Source organism: Bufo gargarizans, chromosome 5 (genome assembly GCF_014858855.1).
Source record: "Bufo gargarizans isolate SCDJY-AF-19 chromosome 5, ASM1485885v1, whole genome shotgun sequence".
Classification (NCBI taxonomy): domain Eukaryota; kingdom Metazoa; phylum Chordata; class Amphibia; order Anura; family Bufonidae; genus Bufo; species Bufo gargarizans.
Genome location: NC_058084.1, coordinates 199,008,642 through 199,034,608, shown reverse-complemented (window position 1 = coordinate 199,034,608; position 25,967 = coordinate 199,008,642). Strand labels below are relative to the sequence as shown.

Genomic DNA, 25,967 nt, shown 5'->3' with positions numbered 1-25,967 from the left:
GAAAAATTAATCCAGCCAGCAAAGGAAGCGATATGGATAATAACAATATATTAGTAAGTGCCTTGCATTAACTTTCTCTACATGATAAATGCCACTTACTGAAGTGAGATAACCCCTATAACCTTCAAAAAGGAGGTAATTTTCTCGCAGATAATTCTATGTCTAGAGACAATATACCTCTATACCATAGAATATGAAGGTTAAATGAAATACCATGAAGAACAAGTTCTGCAAACTAATAAACGGTTATGCCTCCTTCCATATCCAATGTTGAAGAACGCCACAGACTTGCAAATATATTGGGTCTTATAGTTTCCTGAAGTATTTCCACAAAAAGCAGAATTGTGGTATAATGTACAACCATGATATACGTCTGCAAATAATGGAAACATTAGATGCCTCTGTTGGCCTGTATTGTCTGTTTTCAAGATCTGAGACAATATTTCTTGGCTAAAGGGCAATTATTGGCAAGTAATGCTCCTTACTAATAACTGCTCTGTGTATAAGTGGGGATGGATCCGTTTGACGTTGACACAATATGGTGCAATTTCAAACTGATCCGTCCCCCATTGACTTTCAATGTAAAGTCTGGACAGATCCGTCTGACTAACAATTAGACTTAGACTCCGTTCTGAACGGATACCATCGTTTGCATTATAGGAGCGGATCCGTCTGTGCAGATACCAGACAGATCCGCTCCGAACGCAAGTGTGAAAGTATTGTTCCCATAAGTGTAACCAAGCCTCGTTGAACACACATTGTAAAATAATCAACACTAGAAATCATAACCATTTACCAAAAGCAATGAATTAAGTAAGTAAATATTCACTCTCAAAATATCCCATGCAATGTGATTTCTACTAACTGGCTGCCCTTAGTTATGTCCTCTGTAGTTCTGTTTTTAGCTAGCTAAGCATGTGTGGTACAGTACTGATATTACTACAGCAGAGCTCCCTGTCACTCGCCCTATGTAGTAAAAGTGGGCAAGCACAGTACCAGCAAGGATGGACAGGGGAGTAGGGGTTATGGGAATTGTGATTTACAACTTTTAAATGGCAGCCACTTGGGAAGCTCTGAAGGAACGCCCAGCGAAATCTAGTAGTAGTGAGTCCAGCAAACAGAATGGAGGAACCAAGGTCAAACAGCAAAGTAAAAAAATGTAACTGTTTAAGGGCATGATGCAGTATGTACTCGGTAATTAAGTGGGTATCGTACTCCCAAGAACAAATGGCTGATTGTGGAATATCAAACAGGTTTTACAGTTTTGTTGCTTTTTCTACTTAAAGATGGATCTGCACAGGCAGCTAGAACAACTGCAATGTCACAGCTATGCAGGATGGCATTGCTAAGAGTCATGCTGGTGCTTCTTGTAACTAAGTTTTATCAGTGTAATGTTAATATTGTAAGGCTGCTGTAACCATAGACAACTTCATTACAAATTACATTATACATAATGGTATTTTGCCACAACAACATTGCAGCTGCATGAGCATGGTACCTAGGCTGAGTTCACATCAGTGTTCAGCCTTTCCGTTCTCTTGCTCCGTTATAGGAACAGGAGAATGGAAAGGACGGATTTGGCCCATAAATGAGTCAAAAGATGCCTGCTGGCCCCATAGACTATAATAGAGGAAGATTTATAATAGAGGAAGTGGAGACAAAAGTCCTGCATGCACGACTTTTGTCTCTGCTTCAAATATCTTTCTCTGAGTGGGAACCTAATAGACCCCATTATAGTCGATGTGGTCCCTAGGTTCCGTTTGGCTCAGTTATGTGCCCAGTCCTATAACGGAGCAGTGGGAATGCATCTCACATCATGTTCTTAGCATACTACATAATTTGTCTTGTTATTTTTATTATTTTCAGCTATTTCTCCAAGCTTTGTTGGTGGGGGCAGTATGTACTAAACCAAGAGACTCCAAGTTGGAATTGTGTGAAGAGGGTATAATATATCTAAATAACGTTGCGGTCATCCTGAATCATAACTAAGACTGATGTGCAAAGGAAAATGCCTTCTTTATGAGGCACTTTCAATTCTCTACAGATAATAAAAGGGGTTTTCTGAGATTTTAATACTGTTGACCTATCTTCAGGATAGGACATCACTATCTGATCATGGGGATCCGACACCCAGACCCCCGCCGATTAGCAGTTTGAGAAAGTGGTGGCCATCTCGCAGTTTTTCCTATGCCAGTGACGACACGTTCATTGTCACATGGCCTAGGAGCAGCTCAGCTCCACAGAAGTGAATAGGCCTGAGCTGCGATACCAAGCACAGCTGCTCTACAATGTACAGCACTGTGCTTGGTAGGCTGCAGTGTTCACAGGAGGGCCAGACGGAGCCTTCTCAAAACAGCTGATCGGCAGGGGCCCCGAATGTCGGACCCCCACCGATCAGATACTGGCGACCGGTTCTAGGGATAGGTCATCAGTATTAAAGTCTCAGAAAACAATTTTAAAGTTTTATATCCATATCTGTGAATTTATTGTTCTGCTTGTTTACAAGTATGTATATTTGACCTGTAAAATTTCGCAGTGTACTAAAATAGGCAATTGAACAATTGATTTAGTACACTGCAATAATTCAAATTTACTAAGATATACAGTATATAATAAATATACAGCTAAATCTCATGCTTGATTATTTAGGAACTGCCTGATTTACAGGTGAAACTCGAAAAATTAGAATATCGTGCAAAGTTCCTTTATTTCAGTAATGCAACATAAAAGGTGAAACTAACATATGAGACAGACTCATTACATGCAAAGTGAGATATTTCAAGCCTTTTTTTTGTTATAATCTGGATGATTATGGCTTACAGCTTATGAAAACCCCAAAGTCACAATTTTGAGGTACCCTTTGTTCAGGGGATATGGACTAATTAGCTGACTAGAGTGCGACACTTTGAGCCTAGAATATTTAACCTTTTCACAAAAATCAAATTTTAAGCTGCATTAATGCAATTCCTTTTAAGTTGCATTACTGAAATAAATGGACTTTTGCACGATATTCAAATTTTTCGAGTTTCACCTGTGTATGTTTCTCGTTTGTTTCAATAGTTTGCTAACAACATCAAGACATTTGCCAATCGTGATAAAATCATTTTAACAGCATTGCTTTCGGCAAAAGTTGTATTGTTTAATTTTGAAGATTCATCTTGCCAACAAGAGTATTTTATTGGCAATCTCTGAATGCATTTCAAGGCAAAGCACATTTTTCTTGGCACATATATTGCAGAGCATAGCAATACATTTTCTTTTTCATACATTATTTTGGACAGCAAACCAAGTAAAAAATTTGGCCAGTTGACAACATTATCAAGACAGACTTTGCTGTTCTGGACTTCTCAAGTGTGCCATTGTCTGGGCATCGCAAAAGGGTACAGATGCTTTCTTCAATTATTTTGTCCTACAACGTACGCACTGAAGCAGAGACCTGGAACAAGGGAAATGCACAATTAAATCAGCATGTTAAATCTAAGATATAAAACAGGATATGGATCTAATGTAGATTATCATTAGGCAAGGCAATTTACCGCACAAATTAGACATCTGTTACATCATGAAATAATTTAACCCCACCCTCTTCCCAACATTCCCCCCCATCCCCAAATATTACACATTTCACTTATAAGAAGTTGAAGGGAATGTGTCATCAGAAAATGAGCTGCTGTTTAAATCACTTTTTTAATGTTTGACACATATATTGCTGCTCCTGCCTGTGCCCCCCCCGTACATGGGAACTCTTTACCCACATGCTATGCCAGGAATAGCTGAGCGGAGCGGGCTCCTGCTTCTGCCTGCTTCGCTAAGCTGACATGCAGGACTCTTAGCTTAGTGGAGCAGGCAGAAGCAGGAGCACGCGGATCAGCTATTCCTGGAATAGCACATGGGTACAGGGTACCCATGTGTTATGCCAAGAGTTAGTAAACCTCCGGTGGGCATGGGCAGGAGCTCTGCCCGTACTCACTGCTGCTGCGGCCCCATTCTTAAATGTCATGTCTGTACTCCATACAATGCCGAGCACTCAGTGGTGTACAGAGAAGAGAATTTTAAGAGCACAGTGTATGTGAAGTGTAATAAAAATACAAAAAGCATTAATAAAGTAGAATAGAAATTTTTCATCTCACTTTATATATTCAAACTAAAGCCAAAAATCCTGCAGTTTTTGCACTGGCCATTATGTCAAATAATTGGCGCCACTTCTTGGTTTGTACAGATCACTTTACTGCACTTAACTCATTCTAATCCTGCCTGTAATGATAGCACCTCAGTGTACAGATAAGACAGGATTCACCATTCACAATAGGTGATTGTCAAAGCTTTTCTATTCTTTCCTTGTACAATGACCTCTGCACAGGTCATGGAGCATGCCTAGAAAACTGTCCCATAGAAGTCAATAAGGTCTCCTCCTGACCATTGTGTCTATGGCCCATAAAGCCATTTTTTTATGCTGTATAAATGCTGTTAAGAACAACTCAGGCAACATGGCAGTCCCCATAATAATGTTCCGGAAATAAAATATAAATAAAATAAAAAAATCTACAAAATGAAAACAGATTAGAAAATAAGGATGTGTTACTATCTGGTTTTAACTGGCAAATAACATTTTTGGTGACACATTTCCTTTAAATAAGGCTGCCAGTTTGGTTTCTCTAACCCTAAGTGATCTGCTGGGGAAGTTCCATGTAGGCAGGGTGTCCTGATGCAGGCATTTGTGACCATGTCATTATGCCACCTGAGAACAAACACAGAAAGTTGTGGTGATGTCATTGGGACTGCTTGCGCCAGGATGCAGCAACTCAGGCCACAGACCAGAAGAGGTGTGTGGCTTGCAGATGCATTGCAGACGGCAACACAAAGTGGGACACAGGTATTTTTATTTATTTATTTATTTATACATTAGCACTACTGGGGGCACTATGGACTAATGAAGGTGGGGATGAAGGCACTATATATACTACCACTACAGGGATTCATTATACTACAGGGAGGAGAGCATTATATATGTTACCTTTACAGGAGGGGTATTATAATACAGGGAGGAGAGCATTATACATGCTACCACTACAGTGTGGCATTATATACTACCATTATGGCATTATACTACAGGGAAGGAGATCATTTATATACTACCACTACAGGAGATGGGGGGGGGGGGGTTAGAGCATTATAATTCTAGCCCCACAGGGGAGCATTATAATACAGGGGCACAACAAGAAACATTATAATACAAGGGGTACTACAGGGGTCATTACACATATGGACACTACAGGGGGAATTTTAATACAAGGGGCACTACAAGTGGTCATTATAACTACAGGGGGCACTGCAATGGGGCTTTATAAATATGGGGATTACTACAGGGGGCATTATAAATACAGGGGCCACTATGGGGGCATTATAACTACTATTGGCTCTATAGGGGTACCTTATAGATCAGTGATGGCTAACCTTGGCACTCCAGCTGTTGTGAAACTACGACTCCCAGCATGCTCCATTTATTTCTATAGAGTTCTGAGAGCAGCCAAGCAAGCGGGGCATCTTGGGAGTTGTAGTTTTACCACAGCTGGAGTGCCAAGGTTAGCCATCATTGTTATAGATCAACCTTATTAATAATGGGGCTATAAATGGGTGCCTTATAGAGGGGCCTTGTTACTGATGTGGACACTATATAGGGGCCTTACTTCTACTAGAGACACTATAGGGGCATTATTAATACTTGGGGTACTGTGGGGCATTATTATTGGGCACAATATGGAGGGCATGACTACTAATGGGGGCACTCTTGGTGAGTATTCTTGCTATTGGGGGTACTGTAGGGAGGCACTATTTCCATTGAAGGCAGCCTGGAGAACTATTACTAAGAGGGGGCTATCTGTATGGTACTGTTATTTCTGCAGCATATAATTTGGGGGGGGGGGGGCACTGCATGCACAGTATTGGGGGTACAGCAGGACATCAATGTTGGGTCACCAGGAGGGGGGGGGGGTGTTGGAAAAGGGAGGAACATAAAATGTCTGTGTGGCAAACTCTGCACAGATGAGACACAGCTGAAAGAAGTCATCAAGGTGGTCTGGTCTGAAGATGAGTAAAGAGAACGTCTACATTCAAGAAGACATCACTGGATGTAACAAGTATGTAGTTCTGTATTAGCCTGTATGTTTCATAGTGCTGTATATAATGTCCATCCAGCAAAGGAGGCAATATGGACCTTTGTATTAACGTTCTCTACATGATAAATGCTATTTGCTGAAGTGAGACAACCCCTTGACAGTTTTGCCTGAGCTCTTCTCAGGGTTTCAGAAGGATTTAACAATTCAGCCCAAGCAGGGTAAGGTGCGGTGTATTCAGGGGTCGAGTGGAGGGGGAACGCATGGGAACGGCGTTCCTGCACTATTTTCATGGCAGGAACGCCGTTCCCTTTCAGCCTCAAGTCAGGAGAACACGGCTGAATCAGATTCACAGGGGGAGACGGAGCGCACTGTGCAGGGCAGGCTAAGGGAGGAGGGGCGGCTTCAGTTGAGAGGAAGCTGTCTGTGCCGCTGCCTGCGACTCCATGAGCCCCGCCCCCTAATGACATCATCTCCTTCTCTACGAGATCATTCATTTAGAGTGATCTTTTAGAAAAGTTTGTCCTAGGATTCGAACTCACGACCTCTACACATCAGAGAAAGGCATTTAACCTCACAGCCATGAAAGCTGTCTAGGTAGTTGCTTAAAAAAAAAATATAAGACTTCTACTTATACCTAGTGTACTGATACCTAGTGTACAACCATACACATGACAGCTGCCCACTGTGTATGGATGTAGCAGAGCTGGGTGTGTTGGGGCAGCTGTCATGTGTATGGTTGTACACTAGGTATCAGTACACTAGGCATAAGTAGAAGTCTTATTTTTTTTTTTTAAACAGCTACCTAGATAGCTTTTATGGCTGTGAGGGTAAATGCCTTGCCTCTGATGTGTAGAGGTCATGAGTTCGAATCCCAAGACAAACTTTTCTAAAAGTGTTTTTTTTTTTTTTATAAGACTTCTACTGATACCTAGTTTACTGATACCTAGTGTACAACCATACACATGACAGCTGCCCACTGTGTATGGATGTAGCAGAGCTGGGTGTGTTGGGGCAGCTGTCATGTGTATGGTTGTACACTAGGTATCAGTACACTAGGTATAAGTAGAAGTCTTAGTTTTATTTTTTTAAGCAGCTACCTAGACAGCTTTTATGGCTGTGAGGGTAAATGCCTTGCCTCTGATGTGTAGAGGTCATGAGTTCGAATCCCAAGACAAACTTTTCTAAAAGTGTTTTTTTTTTATAAGACTTCTACTGATACCTAGTTTACTGATACCTAGTGTACAACCATACACATGACAGCTGCCCACTGTGTATGGATGTAGCAGAGCTGGGTGTGTTGGGGCAGCTGTCATGTGTATGGTTGTACACTAGGTATCAGTACACTAGGTATAAGTAGAAGTCTTAGTTTTTTTTTTTTAAGCAGCTACCTAGACAGCTTTTATGGCTGTGAGGGTAAATGCCTTGCCTCTGATGTGTAGAGGTCATGAGTTCGAATCCCAAGACAAACTTTTCTAAAAGTGTTTTTTTTTTTATAAGACTTCTACTGATACCTAGTTTACTGATACCTAGTGTACAACCATACACATGACAGCTGCCCACTGTGTATGGATGTAGCAGAGCTGGGTGTGTTGGGGCAGCTGTCATGTGTATGGTTGTACACTAGGTATCAGTACACTAGGTATAAGTAGAAGTCTTAGTTTTTTTTTTTTTAAGCAACTACCTCAACAGCTTTTATGGCTGTGAGGGTAAATGCCTTGCCTGTAATGTGTAGAGGTCATGAGTTCGAATCCCAGGACAAACTTTTCTAAAAGTGTTTTTTTTTTCTTTTTCTGATACTTCTACTGATACCTAGTGTACTGATACCTAGTGTACAACCATACACATGACAGCTGCCCCAACACACCCAGCTCTGCTACATCCATACACAGTGGGCAAAGTTACCTACAGTAGAAGTCTTATATTTTTTTTTTTTTAAAGTAACAAGCTAGACAGCTTTCATAGCTGTGAGGGCATATGCCTGGCTTCTCCTGTGTAGAGGTCATGAGATCGAATCCCAGGACAAACTTTTCTAAAAGTGTTATTTTTTTTTTTTTTTTTTTAGTCCGCAGCGGCACAAATTACAGCATGCTAGATTTTCTGTGCTTTTTTATTTTTTGGAGGGGGGGGGGAGGGGTTGCAGTGGATCTTGGGTGAGTTCCCACACTTTTTTTCCCAGGACTTGACCCCTGGGTGTATTGGTTTAACCCCTCATATCTAGTAATAGACATGGATATAGATATGGGCCTGGTTTTGAAAGCTGTCAGTCTGTGCTTTAAAATGTGGGCAGAATCACATCATCAACTTCGGGAGATATAGCTGTTAGAAATTGGGTCAGGTGTGACAGCAGCTAAAAGTGAAAGGTTTCAGCAGCTTTCACTCCTGACGTGATGTAGTGAACATAATGCTGTGATTCTTTCAAACAAGACTGATCATAGCTGCTACCCAGCCCAAGATATGAAGAGTTAAAGAAACGCTCCCCCTCTGAGACAGCCTGGAGGAGGAAGGGGTCAGTGGCGGAGCTGACTGTCACGACCATGGTCATGGTCGTGACTCCTGTAACCGCAAGCAGTTGCCTGCGGTCTGGTCTGGTTGTTCAACCACAGGTGAGGGCCTCTAGTAAGTTGCCTCACTTGTGGTTGCCGCTGGCAACATGTTATTTTGTATGTCGCAGTATAGCAGCCTGAGCTGGCAGCTTGCTGTAAGTGCATGCGGTTGCACCTGGCAACCTGTCTATGTAGGTGTGCCTTGTTTCTGTTTTTGTGCACGAGGTTTATTTATGGGTGCACGTCCCCTTTAAGTGGCTGTCTTCCCTTCTCTGGTGTGAGAAGGGTTAATTCCCTTCCTAGTGTGTGTGCACTGGGTGTGTCTGTGTGGGTGCGGCTACATGGGCTATTTAGCCTCAGTTGAGACCTGATGTCTGAGGGGGTACTCAAGGCATGTTGCTGGAGTCATCCTCCTGGTATCCTATTTCATCTGCCTGTGAGGGCTGCTCTTGTGGTCATACTGTCACGGCTGAAGATGGGGGAAACCCTCAGCCGTGCGGTGCCAGAAGATGTTAGTCGCTGCTCGGCCAGGACGACAGAATTAGGGAGCATGTCACCTCCTATCACATCCCTAATCTGACCCTGACTCCTTGCTGTATGAGCCGACCTTGATGGTAGGAGGGCTCATACTCAGGAACCTCAGATCCTTACTGACCCTCCGCAGATCCCTGAGCTAGGAGCTGGGTAGACAACCTGTTCCTCCTAGACGGGGAGAAACAGGAGTCTAAACTGGCCAAGCTGCAAGGGGATATAAACATAATGCACCTATGGATCTGGGTTCCTGTGTGTTTGTGTGTGTGCTGTGTCCATTTGTGTTTGGGAGTGGACACTAGCTTTTTGAGCACAGGATCCAGTCAGTGTGTCTTTGGCAGGTAGGTGTGGAAGTGCTTTTCATCTTCCTGCCATATCCATAGGCTGTTCATGTTTATATCCCCATGCAGCTTGGCCAGTTTAGACTCCTGTTTCTCCGCGTTTAGGAGGAACAGGTTGTCTACCCAGCTCCTAGCTCAGGGATCTGCGGAGGGTCAGTAGAGATCCGAGGTTCCTGAGTATGAGCCCTCCTACCATCAAGGTCGGCTCATACAGCAAGGAGTCAGGGTCAGATTAGGGATGCGATAGGAGATGACCTGCTCCCTAATTCTGTCATCCTGGCCGAGAAGCCACTAACATCTTCTGGCATCGCACGGCTGAGGGTTTCCCCCATATTTAGATGACCAAATAATAGTATCTTATTAATCTGTTTATAGCAAGAAGTATTACTCTAGTGATACAAGATTTATTTTCAATAATACACACTAGTCCTTTTGCTAAGACATTTATTTTACTGTATTTTAAATGCGTATCCTCAGGATAGGTCATCATTATTGCATCAACAAGGCGTCTGATCCCCGACACCCCACTAATAAGCTGTTTCAAGGAGCCGTCGTGCTCACCAGAGCTCTTGTGAGCACAGCTGGCTCCCAGCAGCTTTCCAAGCACAGTGCCATACGATGTGGCTGTGCTTGAAATTGCAGCTCAGCCCCATTGACACTAATGGGGCTAAGCTGCAACTAGGCCATGTTACTGATGTATGGTGACATGGCCTAGGAAGAGACATCTAACAGCTGATCGGTGGGGTTCCCTGGTGTCGTACCCCCACTGATCTATCGAAAGATAGGTCATCAATATAAATTCTAGAACAACCTATTTAAAAACATTTTTAAAGAATATTTTGTGATGTTATATTTAATATTTTATGTCACGATCTATTGTTCTATATCAAATAATCATGTTAAGGAAACAGAATAAAAAAATCTACAATCAGAAAATAAAAACAGATTAGAAAAAAAGTATGGGTGTCACTATCTGAAAAAATTATAGGTGACAAATTCCTTTTAAATGTTATGTACAATATATAAAAAGTCTATTTATTAAGGTATTTCTTCCTGCGGAACAAGAAACTTTATGACATCTGGGCTAGATGACTTTTCTAGTCTCCTAGCACCCCCGCCAATCAGCTGATTGCACAGCATACAGCATTACAGAACCAGGCACAACTCTGTACAATGTTTATGGATTATGGAGTAAATGATAGATTATGCTTTCAAGGGCCAACACTTTCAGTTTATCTTTACATTTTATATCACTGAAAACAATATATATTTTTTTTTACTTTTCTTACCATCTCGGCCACTGTTCTGCACAACCTGAGCCTGCTATACTAATCTTACTGTAGTAGAAGGTATTGATACCCCTTTAAATATAGCATATTTTTTTTATAGAATATACGTAAATAGTTAATAAGAATTGATTTTACACTTAATCATTTTTACTCTACCAATTCGCTCCACACTTCTTCAATGGTCATTGTACTTTTTAAGTAACTATCTGAATAAAAACATTAATGGCAGATACTGACTTGAAATGCTGGTAAATGGCACTGCATATTATTTTCTGTGGAAATCTAAGGTACATAAGACTCCACATTTGTCTGATAAATCAAAAAGACGTGCAAAAGACCAAGGCTAATTGATATTTTGTTCAAGGTTTTAGAGGTGGGAGAAGGACCATCTGTTGCTGAAAATAAACCTGAAAATTACCTGAATGAAACATAACATTCTATCACAGCAAACTTAGGTTTTGCTACATGTAAGTACTCAACACAGTACGTGACAAGAAAAATGAACCTAGGGTATTGCAAAATGTACAGATATAACAAGAACATATTTTAACAGACATAAATACTACATGAACATACACAGCAAAGGCTCTTTCGGTTCACAGTTTATTTGCAATGGACTTTGTTATGGAGATTCATGATATACTTTGCAATAGTAATTCCCAAGAAATTTTGTGTTAAACATTTGTAAATTAAAATACAAGCAATATATCTTTACAATAAACTTTCATTGGGTAAAATTTTGAACTTTGAACTAAGTGTTTTAAATGAGCTTCTGAAAGCAGATGATCTGGCGGTGTAAATGCACCACCAATTACCCAATGAACGAGCAAAATGCTCATTCTATGGGTAATTGTATATTTTGAACAGCACAAATGATCACCGCTTCCCAGTGGTAGATTGTGCTGTGTAAACACAATCTGCTGCTGGGAAACAACAAGACAGTATGGGGAAGAGCGATGGCATTATACTCTGGAGGAGATTTCTGCATGTAAATGAATCGGTTTCCTCCGCTATTGATCAGCAGATTGTTGAGAAGGAAGGTTTCCTTCCCGACAATCTGCTAGATCGTCTTCCAGTGTAAAGGGACCATAAACTTAAAGATCCAGCAGTGATTGAAGTAGATCATCTGATGTTTATTGTACTTAAAACATGATGAAATACATTGTTCAGGGGCGTAGTTACCATAGAAGCAATGGAAGCGGCTGCTATGGGGCCCGATGTCAGGAAGGGGCCCAGGAGGAGGACAAATGGATTTATTTTCAGGGCCCAGGAAGCAGTGAGTATGGTGCTTCTAGCCCTACCACTGGTATTACTCAACACTTCCGGGTTTTCTTCTGCATTAAGTCCTGGCTGCGCACAGCTTCAGGATGGGACATAGAGTGTGTAGGAGCGCATTATTACCTGATGTCAAGTCACAGTGCAGTGCATGTCTACACACAGTGCTGCATGAAGAGTGGAGGCATCCGTAGTAAGAGAAGAGAGTTTTTTTGGAGTGGGTCTGGTGTGAGGTCTGCATTAAGGGGATAGAGAGTGACCCAATTCCAATCGTTCATAAATGGTTTAAAGAAGTTGTCTCACTTCAGCAAATGGCATGTATCATGTAGAGAAAGTTAATACAAGCTACTTTCTAATGTATTTTTATTATCCATATCGCTTCCTTTGCTGGCTGGATTCATCTTTCCATCACATTGTCCACTGCTCATTTCCAGCAGCTGTGGTTGTGCTTGCATACTACAGGAAAAAGCGCTGGCCTCTCTGGTAGCTGTGGCTGCAGGACTGCGCATAGGATGATGCTTTTTCCTATAGTGTGCAAGCACAGCCACCATTGCTGGATTACAGGATGGTCATAACCATGGAAAAGAGAAGTGTATAACGTGATGGAAAAATGAATCAAGCCAGCAAAGGAAGCAATAAGGATAACAATAATACATTAGTAACTGCCTTGTATTAACTTTGTCTACATGATAAACGCCATTTTCTGAAGTGAGACAACCCCTTTAGGATTTAATTAGTATGCCTTAGTCATAGCCCACTAGAAAAATTCTGACAGTAAATTAAACAGCAATAGTTTTTTGCATTACCTGAAATCAATAGTACCACTAAAATGCAATACATTTAGTGCCCTTTTACAAGTTGTAAAAACTTAAGTCTTAAAGTTCATGTTTACTAGTAGAAGAATGTTCTCAAAGTAAAAAAAAGGAAATCATTAATCTATTTCCATCTAGAGCAGGTTAGAATGTGAATAATGACAAGTTAATATATCACGGGAATAACTTACCATATCATGAGAGATACAGCAAACATGTGAGTGCATTGTAAAATGTGCGCTTTTCTAAATATCGGTATAAAATGTAAGTCTTGATTATTTTTTCCACTCTACATTGTCCTAAATATTTGGTGCTACATTGCTTTAGTTATGAATCAAGACATTTAAAGAGGTTCTCCAGGAATTGAGAAAATAAAATAATTGAAAATACTTAAATTATTATTATACCACACTGTGGAACAGAAATCTCACTCAGCAAAGGCAGCAGGACCCGATGCTTCACGTAATGACATGAAGCTGGGAGCACCAGGTGTGATCATCTGGCTGGGAGCACCAGGAGTGCAGACTGCCAGTGCGGAGCAAAGCCCTGTAATAGGCTTTTGCTCCACCTCTCTCATACCAGGGCATCCAGGAGCCCTGCAGCATCAGGAAGAATCCCATGTTCATCAGTGCTGAGCTCCTCTGCCAGGTGGGTGTTAATTGTATTTCTTACTGGGCCCAATCTGACTGAATGTACATAGATTCAGAGCGTCTGCATGTAATGGTTATTGATGTGTGGAATGTATATAGTAAAGGTATACACTATAGAAACAGCATAACTTGTGCTACATTATTTACTTAGCTCCCATTTACTACAATAGGAATTATGCAAACAGCAGGTGCCTGCGCACTCAGCTGTTGCCACGATAGGTACGTAAGCAGGGAAATAACCATACACAGGAAAACAAACAGAACAAACGACTAGATCCAAAAGCTAGGGAGAAAAGGGTCACCTCCTAGCAATCCCTAAAAGCTTTCCCAAAACTGCTATGCCCATGTGCATACCCTTATGGTGGATATGCACATGCCCTCGTGCATAGACCTAAACACCCTGGGCAAACCCTAAGCAGCAGGGAAAGGGGAAGAGGCAACCTGCTTCTTCAAACCAGGAGGAAGCAAGCGTCTCCCTAGAGGCCTAGATAAAACACACAAAGGGAAATAACAAAGAGGACTTATCTTGAGCAGAGCTGGAGCAGACAATCCACCACACATCAAGAGCTCCCAGGAAATAACTATAACCAGCACAGGCCACTGGGGGAAGGAGGGATAAATAGCCTCACTAACAATGAAACCCAGTACACCTGAGGGAAGGTGGATCCAGCTCACACCCAAATCAAAACAAACAGAGAAGTCAGACATGTGCAGCCAGTCTGACAGACCTCCGTGCATTCACAGGACAAGGCGTGACAGCTGTTTACATAACCCCAACCACCTAGGGCCAGCGTTACTATCACACTAGCGTTAGTTTGTCCAGCAGTGGAACAGCCTGCTGGATCCTTACTAACACTTGAAAAGGCGGACGGACAGATACCAATGTGCGCGGCATCCTGCGGTATTTGTCCGGGCCACTCTCGGCATGTTTGCCGTGCTGCGACCAGATCTCCTGCCCATCCCCAATATTGTGAATGGGACCAGGCCAGACTTCCGGAAGCACACGAGTGCAAGCATTAGTAAAGATCCAGCAGGCTGTTCCCCTGCCAGATCAGCCTGCTAGACAAACTAACGCTAGTGTGAAAGTAGCCTTTGTCCCATCTCGTTGAGAAAAAAGGTAAGAAGGGACAACCCCTTTAAAGCAGATATATCTGCTTAATATGCTTCTCTATGGAAAGGCAGCATATCACAGCTAGAGGTCTGAACGACTAGTAACCATTTGGCTACTAGAAGAGAATACATCAGTCTCATAGTATGACCCTGGGTATATACCTGGGTGTATGAGGTATATTATGAGAAGATCACTCAGGCTGGGGATTTACAGGCTGCTCAGTATCCACATATCCACAGCAATGATGCTGAATCTTTGCAATCTGTGGAAGAAGTGATTGGACAAATCGCATGGTAAAGTCCCCTAGGGGGACTTAAGTGTAAAAAAAGTTTCAAAATGTTTTAAAAAAATGTCCTTGTGGATGGTAGATTAAAGTACAGCATACAATGACAATCAGCTGCTTCTAAGACCACCAGGATATTGTCATGCATTAAACGAGGCATGGACTCGCGGGCAGGGATGTAATATTACTTTACAAAGCGTTTGTGCGGCCTCATCTGGAATATGCAGTTCAGTTCTGGGCACCAGTACAAAGAAAGGATGCACTGCAGTTGGAAAAAGTACAGATGAAAGCGACTAAACTGATAAGGGGAATGGAGGGTCTTAGTTATGAAGAAAGATTGAAAGAATTGAATTTATTTAGTCTTGAGAAGAGATGTCTAAGGGGGGACATGATTAACCTATACAAGTAATGGGCCATACAAAAAATTACAATGAAAAGCTGTTCCAAGTAAAATGCGCTCAAAAGACAAGGGGGCACTGTCTCCGACTGGAGAAGAAAAAGTTCGGTCTCCGGAAGCGTCAAAGCTTCTTTACTGTAAGAACTGCGAAGCTGTGGAATATACTTCCTCAGGATGTGGTCACAGCAGGAACAGTAGACAGTTTCAAAAAGGGTTTAGACGATTTCTTAAAAATAAAAAACATTAATGCTTATGAAAACGTGTAGTGATCGGACAATGGCATGTTAAAGTCCCCTAAGAGGATTTAAGTGTACATTTTTTTTCTTTATGTTTAAAAAAAATGTAAAAATCATATGATGAATAAAAAAAAAGATCATTGTATTGGCCATGACCCAAAATGTGCAAACTATTTTGGAGGGTATTTCTACTAATGGAGGTGGCGTTGAGGAGCATTATCGCTAACGTATCTCAAGTATGTCTTTAACAGTAGGGCTGGGGGGGAAGGGGTTAGGTTGAGAATTTGGTATGAGGGGTTATTGGGGGAATTACAACAGTTTGCATTTGTGCCTCCCACTTGTTAAGAGACCAAAGGTAATGGGACAATTGGCTTCTCAGCTGTTCCATGGCCAGGTGTGTGCTATTCCCTCATTATCCCAATTACAATGAGCAGATAAAAGGTCCAGAGTTCATTTCAAGTGTGCTATTTGCATTTGGAATCTGTTGCTGTCAACTCTCAAGATAAGATCCAAAGAGCTGTCAAAGAGCTGTGAAGCAAGCCATCATTAGGCTGAAAAAAACAAAACAAACCCATCAGAGAGATAGAAAAAACATTAGGCGTGGCGAAAACAACTGTTTGGAACATTCTTAAAAAGAAGGAACGCACCAAAGGACCAAAGGACCAAAGGTGAGCTCAGCAACACCAAAGGACCCGGAAGACCATGGAAAACAAATGTGGTGGATGACCGAAGAATTATTTACCTGGTGAAGAAAACACCCTTCACAACAGTTTGCCAGATCAAGAACACTCTCCAGGAGGTAGGTGTATGTGTATCACAATCAAGAGAAGACTTCACCAGAGTGAATACAGAGGGTTCACCACAAGATGTAAACCATTGGTGAGCCTCAAAAACAGGAAGGCCAGATTAGAGTTTTCCAAACGACATCTAAAAATTCCTTCACAGTTCTGGAACAACATCCTATGGACAGATGAGACCAAGATCAACTTGTACCAGAGTGATGGGAAGAGAAGAGTATGGAGAAGGAAAGGAACTGCTCATGATCCTAAGCATACCACCTCATCAGTGAAGCATGGTGGTGGTAGTGTCATGGCGTGGGCATGTATGGCTGCCAGTGGAACTGGTTCTCTTGTATTTATTGATGATGTGACTGCTGACAAAAGCAGCAGGATGAATTCTGAAGTTTTTCGGGCAATATTATCTGCTCATATTCAGCCAAATGCTTCAGAACTCCTTGGACGCTGCTTCACAGTGCAGATGGACAATGACCCAAAGCATACTGCAAACAACCAAAGAGTTTTTTAAGGGAAAGACATGGAATGTTATGCAATGAGCATGCATTTCACTTGCTGAAGACAAAACTGAAGGGAAAATCCCCCAAGAACAAGCAGGAACTGAAGACAGTTGCAGTAGAGGCCTGGCAGAGCATCACCAGGGATAAACCCAGTGTCTGGTGATGTCTATGGGTTCCAGACTTCAGGCTGTAATTGACTGCAAAGGATTTGCAACCAAGTATTAAAAAGTGAAAGTTTGATTTATGATTATTATTCTGTCCCATTACATTTGGACCCTTAACAAGTGGGAGGCACATATGCAAACTGTTGTAATTCCTACACCGTTCACCTGATTTGGATGTAAATACCTTCAAATTAAACATGACAGTCTGCAGTTAAAGCACATCTTGTTTGTTTCATTTCAAATCCATTGTAGTGGGACATAGAGCCAAAAATATATAGAATTGTGCCGGTGTCCCAATATTTATGGACCTGCCCGTATGACTTTATTCCTTTTGTTGAATGCACTTCTGGTTTTGGCCTCAAAAACTGCATCAAGAAACCTGAACATGTGTCACTACCCTTATTGTCCATGTCATCCAAAACATGCAGCAAAAGGTAAGGTGTGACTATTCTTAAAAATATCCAAACATGCCAGTCAACAGCAAAATAACAATACTCGAAAAGAGACTGGCAAAAAGCCCCTTACGTATTCATGTATTTTGGACCTTTGAAGGGGTTGTGTCAGCTCAAGCACTGGTGGCATATCGCTAGGATATGCCACCAATGTCTGATAGCTGCGGGTTCCAACTCTGGGACCCACAGCTATCACTAAAACAAAGCCTGCAAAGTGAAGAAGAGTGCACTGCGCAATCGATGCAGTCTTCCATTCGTTTCTATGGCAGTGCTGAAAACACCCAAGCATATAGTCTTTTAGAATTTAATTGTAAGCGCACCGTGCAAGTACGGACACTGCTCCATTTAGCTTTATGGGTCTCATGGAAATAGCCAAGCTGCTTTGCTATTTTCGGCAGTCCCAAAGAAATGAAAGGAGGGCAGCTACACAAGCGCAATCTGCTCTCCTTTACTTTGAGGGCTTTGTTCTAGAGATAGACATCAGACATAGATAGATATTGTGGCATACCCTAGCAATGTTCCACCAATGTATGAGGTGAAACAACTCCTTTAAAGGCTATGTATACCTTTGGAGGATATTTTTTTTTTTTATGACTGCATTTTAGGCTACTTTCACACTGGCGTTTCTGGGTCCACTTGTGAGATCCGTTTAGCTCCGCCTTGACTTACAATGTAAGTCAATGGGGACAGATCAGTTTTCTCTGACACAATATGGTGCAATTGAAAACGGATCCGCCTCCCATTGGCTTTCAGTGTAAGTCAAAATGGATCAGTTTGCATTATCATGAACAAAATCATGGTAATGCAAACGGATCCGTTCTGAACGGATACAATCGTTTGCATTATAGGTGCTGATCCGTCTGTGCAGATACCAGACGGATCCGCACCTAACGCAGGTGTGAAAGTAGCCTTACTCACTTTGGGCAAAATTTATTTTCAATTGGTCTTTATTAAAATATTGAGCCTTTCTGGCACAAACTGTCTAGCTGTGTGAATCAAACTTCTTACTTTCCATTTGTGCCAGTCATCTAATAATTCCTATCTCTAATTTACTAAGAGGTCATAAACATTTATTTAAACGGGATAATGTACCAGCAGATTGTCGGGAAGGAAGCATTCTTTCCCGACAATCTGCTGTTCGCTAGCGGAGGAGACCAGTGCCATCACTCTTCCCCATACAGACCTGTGTAAAGGGCCCTTAATGGCTATGTACACCTTTTGGGGCAATTTTTTAAAATTATTTTTTCAATTGGTCTTTATTAAAAATATGGAATCCTTTTTTGTGTACATAGCTGAGATGCTGTAGTAGAAGCCTGTGGATTTTCTGTCTTTTCTGTCAATTGGGGAGCTAACGGGAACCTTATCTCTGCTCTCTGATATTATAAACACTCATTATTCTGTAGCTCAGTTCTTATCTTACTGATAAGAATGTGGCTTAAATAAGTGTTTATGACCTCTTATTAGTTTAGAGATAAGGGTTATTAGATGACCAGGACAAAGTGAAAATAAAACTACCAGTCACACAGTTAGAAAAACAGAATGACTCAATATTTTTAATAAAGGCCAAATGAAAATATGATTTTAAGCAAAAAAAATATTAAAATGCAATCATAAACAAAAATTGCCTCTGAAGGTGAACATAGCCTTTAATCCAAAGTCTTATCGTAAGGTAAGTATCTCAGCCCTGAACAGAATATAGTTATGACTTTTAAAATGTTTATAATTAACATAACAATATGCTGCTTTAGCAGAACATGTTGTATTTTTAATGGCAAGATTATGGTGCACATTTTGTGTGATAAAAAAACGTATTTCACATACAACAGATTAAGGGCTCTTTCACATGAGCGGATGCTGTATGGGTAATCTGCTGCGTGAAAGAGAGCCAAGCCCCACTCTGGGAAGCATAGACACAGAGCAGTAACATGATTGATAATGCTCTGTGCCTCTCTGTGATCTTTTTACTACAAAATCACAGTGAGATAAAGTTGTCACCTTGATTTTGTAGCAAAAAGGGGTTCAAGTATATAGGTAGAAACTTAGTAAGTTGGGACACTAAACAAATTGTGAATAAAAACTGAATGCAATGATGTGGAGATGGCAAATGTCAATATTTTATTTGTAATAGAACGTAGATGACAGATCAAACGTTTAATCCGAGTAAATGTATCATTTTAAAGGAAAAATACGTTGATTCAAATTTTCAGTGTCAACAAATCCCAAAAAAGTTGGGACAAGTAGCAATAAGAGGCTGGAAAAAGTATATTTGAGCATAACGAAGAGCTGGAAGACCAATTAACACTAATTAGGTCAATTGGCAACATGATTGGGTATAAAAAGAGCTTCTCAGAGTGGCAGTGTCTCTCAGAAGCCAAGATGGGTAGAGGATCACCAATTCCCACAATGTTGCGCAGAAAGATAGTGGAGCAATATAAGAAAGGTGTTACCCAGCGAAAAATTGCAAAGACTTTGCATCTATCATCATCAACTGTGCATAACATCATCCGAAGATTCAGAGAATCTGGAACAATCTCTGTGCGTAAGGGTCAAGGCCGTAAAACCATACTGGATGCCCGTGATCTCCGGGCCCTTAAACGACACTGCACCACAAACAGGAATGCTGTAAAGGAAATCACAGAATGGGCTCAGGAATACTTCCAGAAACCATTGTCAGTGAACACAATCCACCGTGCCATCCGCCGTTGCCAGCTGAAACTCTACAGTGCAAAGAAGAAGCCATTTCTAAGCAAGATCCACAAGCTCAGGCGTTTTCACTGGGCCAGGGATCATTTAAAATGGAGTGTGGCAAAATGGAAGACTGTTCTGTGGTCAGACGAGTCACGATTCAAAGTTCTTTTTGGAAATCTGGGACGCCATGTCATCCGGACCAAAGAGGACAAGGACAACCCAAGTTGTTATCAACGCTCAGTTCAGAAGCCTGCATCTCTGATGGTATGGGGTTGCATGAGTGCGTGTGGCATGGGCAGCTTGCATGTCTGGAAAGGCACCATCAATGCAGAAAAATATATTCAGGTTCTAGAACAACATATGCTCCCATCCAGACGTCATCTCTTTCAGGGAAGACCCTGCATTTTTCAACAAGATAATGCCAGACCACATTCTGCATCAATCACAACATCATGGCTGCGTAGGAGAAGGATCCGAGTACTGAAATGGCCAGTCTGCAGTCCAGATCTTTCACCTATAGAGACCATTTGGCGCATCATAAAGAGGAAGGTGCAACAAAGAAGGCCCAAGACGATTGAACAGTTAGAGGCCTGTATTAGCAAGAATGGGAGAGCATTCCTATTTCTAAACTTGAGAAACTGGTCTCCTCGGTCCCCAGACGTCTGTTGAGTGTTGTAAAAAGAAGGGGAGATGCCACACAGTGGTGAAAATGGCCTTGTCAGAACTTTTTGGGGATTTGTTGACACCATGAAATTCTGATTCAACATATTTTTCCCTTAAAATGGTACATTTTCTCAGTTAAAACTTTTGTTCCGTGATTTATGTTCTATTCTGAATAAAATATTAGAAGTTGGCACCTCCACATCATTGCATTCAGTTTTTATTCACGATTTGTATAGTGTCCCAACTTTTTGGGAATCCGGTTTGTATAACTAACTTCAAAGGGACTAATAGTTTGATTGCTCATGCAAGCTAAATGGCAATTCTAATCAAGCAGGTGAGTCCAGAGTAGAGATCAATGCCAAAACAAAAGATAAGGAATATGCTCCTACTACAGTCCTACATCAAAGCAATGCCATACCATTCCTCATATCTAACTATATGCAGGTTATATGATGATTTTATGCTACAAAAAAACTCTTTAATTTTTAATAAAAATAGCATAACATTTACCATGTATGAGAGCTCTTTACTAAAACATATCTGTAAAGAAAGTATATTCTTTACAGATATATACCATGACCTGGATAAATGAGAACCTTCACAGACATCTTTACTAAAACACTTGTTATTGGAATTTTCCTCAGCAGTGATGTAAAATAACATTAAGTGACCACCCATACACCTTTTTACAGTGGTGACTAAGGGGTCTTAGACTAGATGCCTATCTAAGGGCCGATCTGGCCGATTTAAGTTCAATAGTAACTGCAGAATTTAAGCGGTATACAGAGGGAGCGGACTCAGCATCCCGCAAATAATATCACCTAATGAAGGCCCCAGCTCTGCCTGCCGTATATCCTAGCAGGCAGTGCCTCTTTTTCACAGCCTAGTGGCGATCAATATAGCACTGACAGTATAGTTCTTTTGTACTGCATGTGCAGTACAAAAAATATATAGAAGCAATAATGTATACTAATGTCAGAAGCCAGACTAATACAACTGGAGAACTGGAAGTTGTAATATCTGAGAAGGACTATGACATAGTGGGAATAACTGAGACATGGCTGGATGATAGCTATGATAGGATCGTTAAAACAGGAGAGGGGTAGGGGGTCGTATCTTAAGCCCATACTCCGGGAAGATATAAGTGAGGGAAATGAACATGTGGAGTCACTGTGGGTAGAAATACATGGAGGCAAAAACAATAATAAAATACTAATAGGAGTTGTAAGCCATGTAATATACCAGAAAATCTACTAAGGAAAATAGATGAGCCGGCAAATCATAATGAGGCTGTTATTGGGGACTTCAACTTCCCAGATATAGAAAGCTGCAGATCTAACAATGGAAACAGGTTCTTGGCAATAACCAAAGACAACTACCTTTCCCAACTGGTTCAGGACCTGACTAGAGGGACGGCCATACTGGATTTAGTACTAACCGATAGACCTAACAGAACAACAGATGTGCAGGGACACCTGGGAAATAGTGACTATACAATAACAACCTTCCAATTGTCATTCAAAACAGTGTTTCTTCAGAAAACACAAAAATACCAAACTTCAAAAAAGTTCAATTTGACCAGCTAAGAGAGTCCTCAAAAATAAAAATACAGCCACAAAATGTGATATTTTAAAAACATCCTAAAATCTAATTGTGAGAGGTACATACATTATGGGAAAAATGCTCTTCTATTATATAAATGGTAAGAAGTGTAAATCTAAAGGTATCAGCCCTTTACAAAGTGATGAGGGGGGAGTGGCAGAGAGAAATGAGAAAGCAAAGCTATTATTTTTTTCTCCGGTGTATTCACTGAGGAAAATAAACTGTCAGACGAAATGCAGAATGTAAAAGTAAATTCCCCATTAAAAGTGGCCTGTCTGACCCAGAAATAAGTGGAGATGCGTATTAAAAAGATTAAAATAGACAGACCGGATGGCATACACCCCTGTATCATAAGAGAATTAAGTAATGTCACAGACAGACCCTTATTTCTGATATTTAAGGACTCTAAATTGACAGGGAGTGTTCCTGTAAAGGAATGACGCTTAGCAAATGTAGTGCCAACAGGGGCGGATTGGCCATAGACCTTACAGGGAAGTTTCCCGGTGGGCTGATGGCCAAGGGGCCTCCAGAGCCCTCCTCACGGCCGGCCAGTGGAAGTTTTTGGGAATGTATTTTGTGCTGCTGGCAGCAGTATTTTGTGATGAAATGTGGTATTTGGATCTATTGGAGTGGTATAGAGTGCCACAATATGTATTGCTGGCCCTGCCTTCCATCAATATGGACCCGGCTACAAAACAGGGCCACTTTTAGTATTTTTGTCCAGGGCCACTTTAATTTCCCAGTCTGCCCCTGGGTGCCTATATTCAAAAATAGTTTAAAACAGAGCCCAGAAACTATAGGCCAATAAGGTTAACATCTGTAGTGGGTAAACTATCTTTGAGTACCTCAATGAAAATAAGCAAATAACGCCGTATAAGCATGGCTTGATAAAGGGATCAGTCATGTCAAACTAATTTAATCAGTTCCTATGAGGAGGTACGTTTTAGACTTAACCGGGGTTAGTCAATGGATGTCATATACCGTATCTTGATTTCTCCAAAGCATTTAATAGTGTACCACATAAAAGGTTAGTATATAAAATGATAATGCTTGGACTGGGAGAAAATGTCTCTATGTGGGTAAGTAACTGGCTCAGTGATATAAAACAGGGGTGGTTATTAATGGTACACACTCAGATTTGGTCACTGTCCCCAGTGGGGTACCTCAGGGGTCAGTATTGGGCCCTATTCTCTTTAAAAGGGTTGTCTGGGTTCAGAGCTGAACCCGGACATACCCTTACCCTTATTTTTACCCTGGCAGCCCCCCTGAGGATAGCATTGGAGCATGCTCCGATGCGCTCCCTTGCCCTGCGCTAGATCACGCAGGGCACGGGTTCTTTTGTTTTCAATAACACACTGCTGGGCGGAAACTTCCGCCCGACAGTGTGTTCGGTGACGTCACCGGCTCTGATGGGTGGGCTTTCCGCTGCCCTAGCAGTTTGACTGGCTAGAGCAGTGCTGAATCCCGCCCATCAGTGCCGGTGACGTCACCGGGGTCCCTGTCAGCCCCATGGAGAGCCCCGGTACGTCACCGGATCTCCCAAAAATGCCTTCGCCCTGCGCGATTTAGCGCAGGGCAAAGGAGAGCATTGGAGCATGAACTGCTCCGATGCTCAAGGCAGGGGGGCTGCCGGGGGAAAAATGGAGTGATGTCCGGGTTCAGCTCTGAACCCGGACAACTCTTTTAATATACTTATTAATGATCTTGTAGAAGGCTTGCAGAGAAAAAAAAATTTTGGGGTAGATTACACTAAACTGCATAAAGTAATTAACACGGAAGAGGATAGTATACAGATGGATCTGGATAGATTGGAGGCTTGGGCAGAGAAGTGGCAGATGAAGTTTAACACTGACAAATGTAAGGTCATGCACATGGGAAGGAATAATGCAAGTCACCCGTACATACTAAATGGTAAAACACTGGGTAACACTTACATGGAAAAGGACTTAGGAATTTCAGTGAACAGCAAAGTAATCTGTAGAAACCAGTGTCAGGCAGCTGCTGCCAAGGCCAATAAGATAATGAGTTGCATCAAAAGGGGCATAAATGCCTGTGATGAGAACACAGTCCTGCCAATTTACAAATCACTAGTCAGACCACACATGGAGCACTGTGTTACACTTCTGGGCTCCTCTGAACAAGACAGACACAGCAGAGCTGGAGAGTGTTCAGAGGAGGGCAACTAAAGTAATAACTGGAATGGATGGACTACAGAACCCTGAAAGATTATAAAAATTAAGGTTATTCAGTTTAGAAAAAAAATGACTGAGGGGAGATCTAATAACCATGTATAAATATATCAGGGTCAGTACAGAAATCTCTTTCATCATCTATTCATCTCCAGGACTGTGACTGTGACGAGGGGACATCCTCTGTGTCTAGAGGAAAGAAGGTTTGTACACAAGCATAGAAGAGGATTCTTTACAGTAAGAGCAGTGAGACTATGGAACTCTCTGCCTGAGGAAGTGGTGATGGTGAATTCACTAAAAGAGTTCAAATATTACATCTTATAGTTATTAGATTTCTGGAGAGGTCCTTGACCCAGACGCCTGATTGGAAGGAATATGTTTCCCCTAAAATTAGTAAAATTGACTTCTACCTCTGGATTAACTTGCAGGATAACAGGCTGAACTGGATGAACAGATATCTTTTTTCAGCCTTACAAACTATTTTACTATGATCAAAAGATTGCCTAGAAGTCCTGTTGTGGGACTGTTAAATGGTAAAAAAAAAAGTAAAAAAAGAAAAGGTATTGTAAATAAAAAATGTTGATGATTAAATTTCCAAGTTAGAAAATAAACTTTTTATTCCATTGAAAAGCTTTTTTTTAATAGAATAAAATGCAAAAATAAAATAAAGTGTTAATAAAAGTTAATCAGTAAGTTATTTGCAGTCCAAAATTGTGCCATTGAAAACTACAGCCCTCATATGGCTAAATCAACATAAAAAAAAAAAAAGTTACAGCTCTTGGTATGTGATCATGAAAAAAATAGTTTAGGTCATTAAGGCCCAAAACAGGCTGGTCAGTGTCACTAAGGGCTTAAAACCTGACTGCACTAACTTAAATTTTTAGGTAGTAGGAGAGTAGGAAAAGACTGAAATGGTAACAATGTAATAGAAATGGAGAAATGGAGGTAATCTGTGAAGCTGTGAATCACATAGTGTGTAGCCCACTGGGGTTGTGAAGATTTACCCTTGTGAGCTATAGGCCTGTAGAGACCTGTGAATTCTACCTACAGACCTCTAGAGCTGAAGCCATCACTAGAACTTAAAGGACATCTGTCAGACTTGTACCTACAGTCAGGTCCATAAATATTGGGACATAGACACAATTCTAATATTTCTGGCTCTATACACCTGTAACGGTCAGCAGAGGAAGAGACCGTAGAGCAGGACTCAAGTACAGTGCAGCAGACAAGGAGGCTGAAGTAGAAACCGGATTTATTAAAGGAGAACTCTAACTGCCGGAGAAGCAGATTTACAATATGAACAGCTTGAGAATTCACAACAAAGATAATGG

The 25,967-nt window shown here is 41.3% G+C and overlaps 1 protein-coding gene across 6 annotated transcripts in view; it reads right to left on the bottom strand.

Annotated features, from left to right (window-relative positions):
* Positions 1 to 2,935: 2,935 nt before the first annotated feature.
* The window catches only part of LOC122938416 (protein cordon-bleu-like), a 503,795-nt gene continuing 480,763 nt past the window's right edge, over positions 2,936 to 25,967 (bottom strand). For all 6 annotated transcript variants that reach the window (XM_044293907.1, XM_044293906.1, XM_044293905.1 and 3 more), the window contains one exon: positions 2,936 to 3,436. In XM_044293907.1, the coding sequence (XP_044149842.1) occupies positions 3,410 to 3,436 (27 nt within the window). In that variant the 3' untranslated portion in view covers positions 2,936 to 3,409. The remainder of the gene's footprint in view (positions 3,437 to 25,967) is intronic.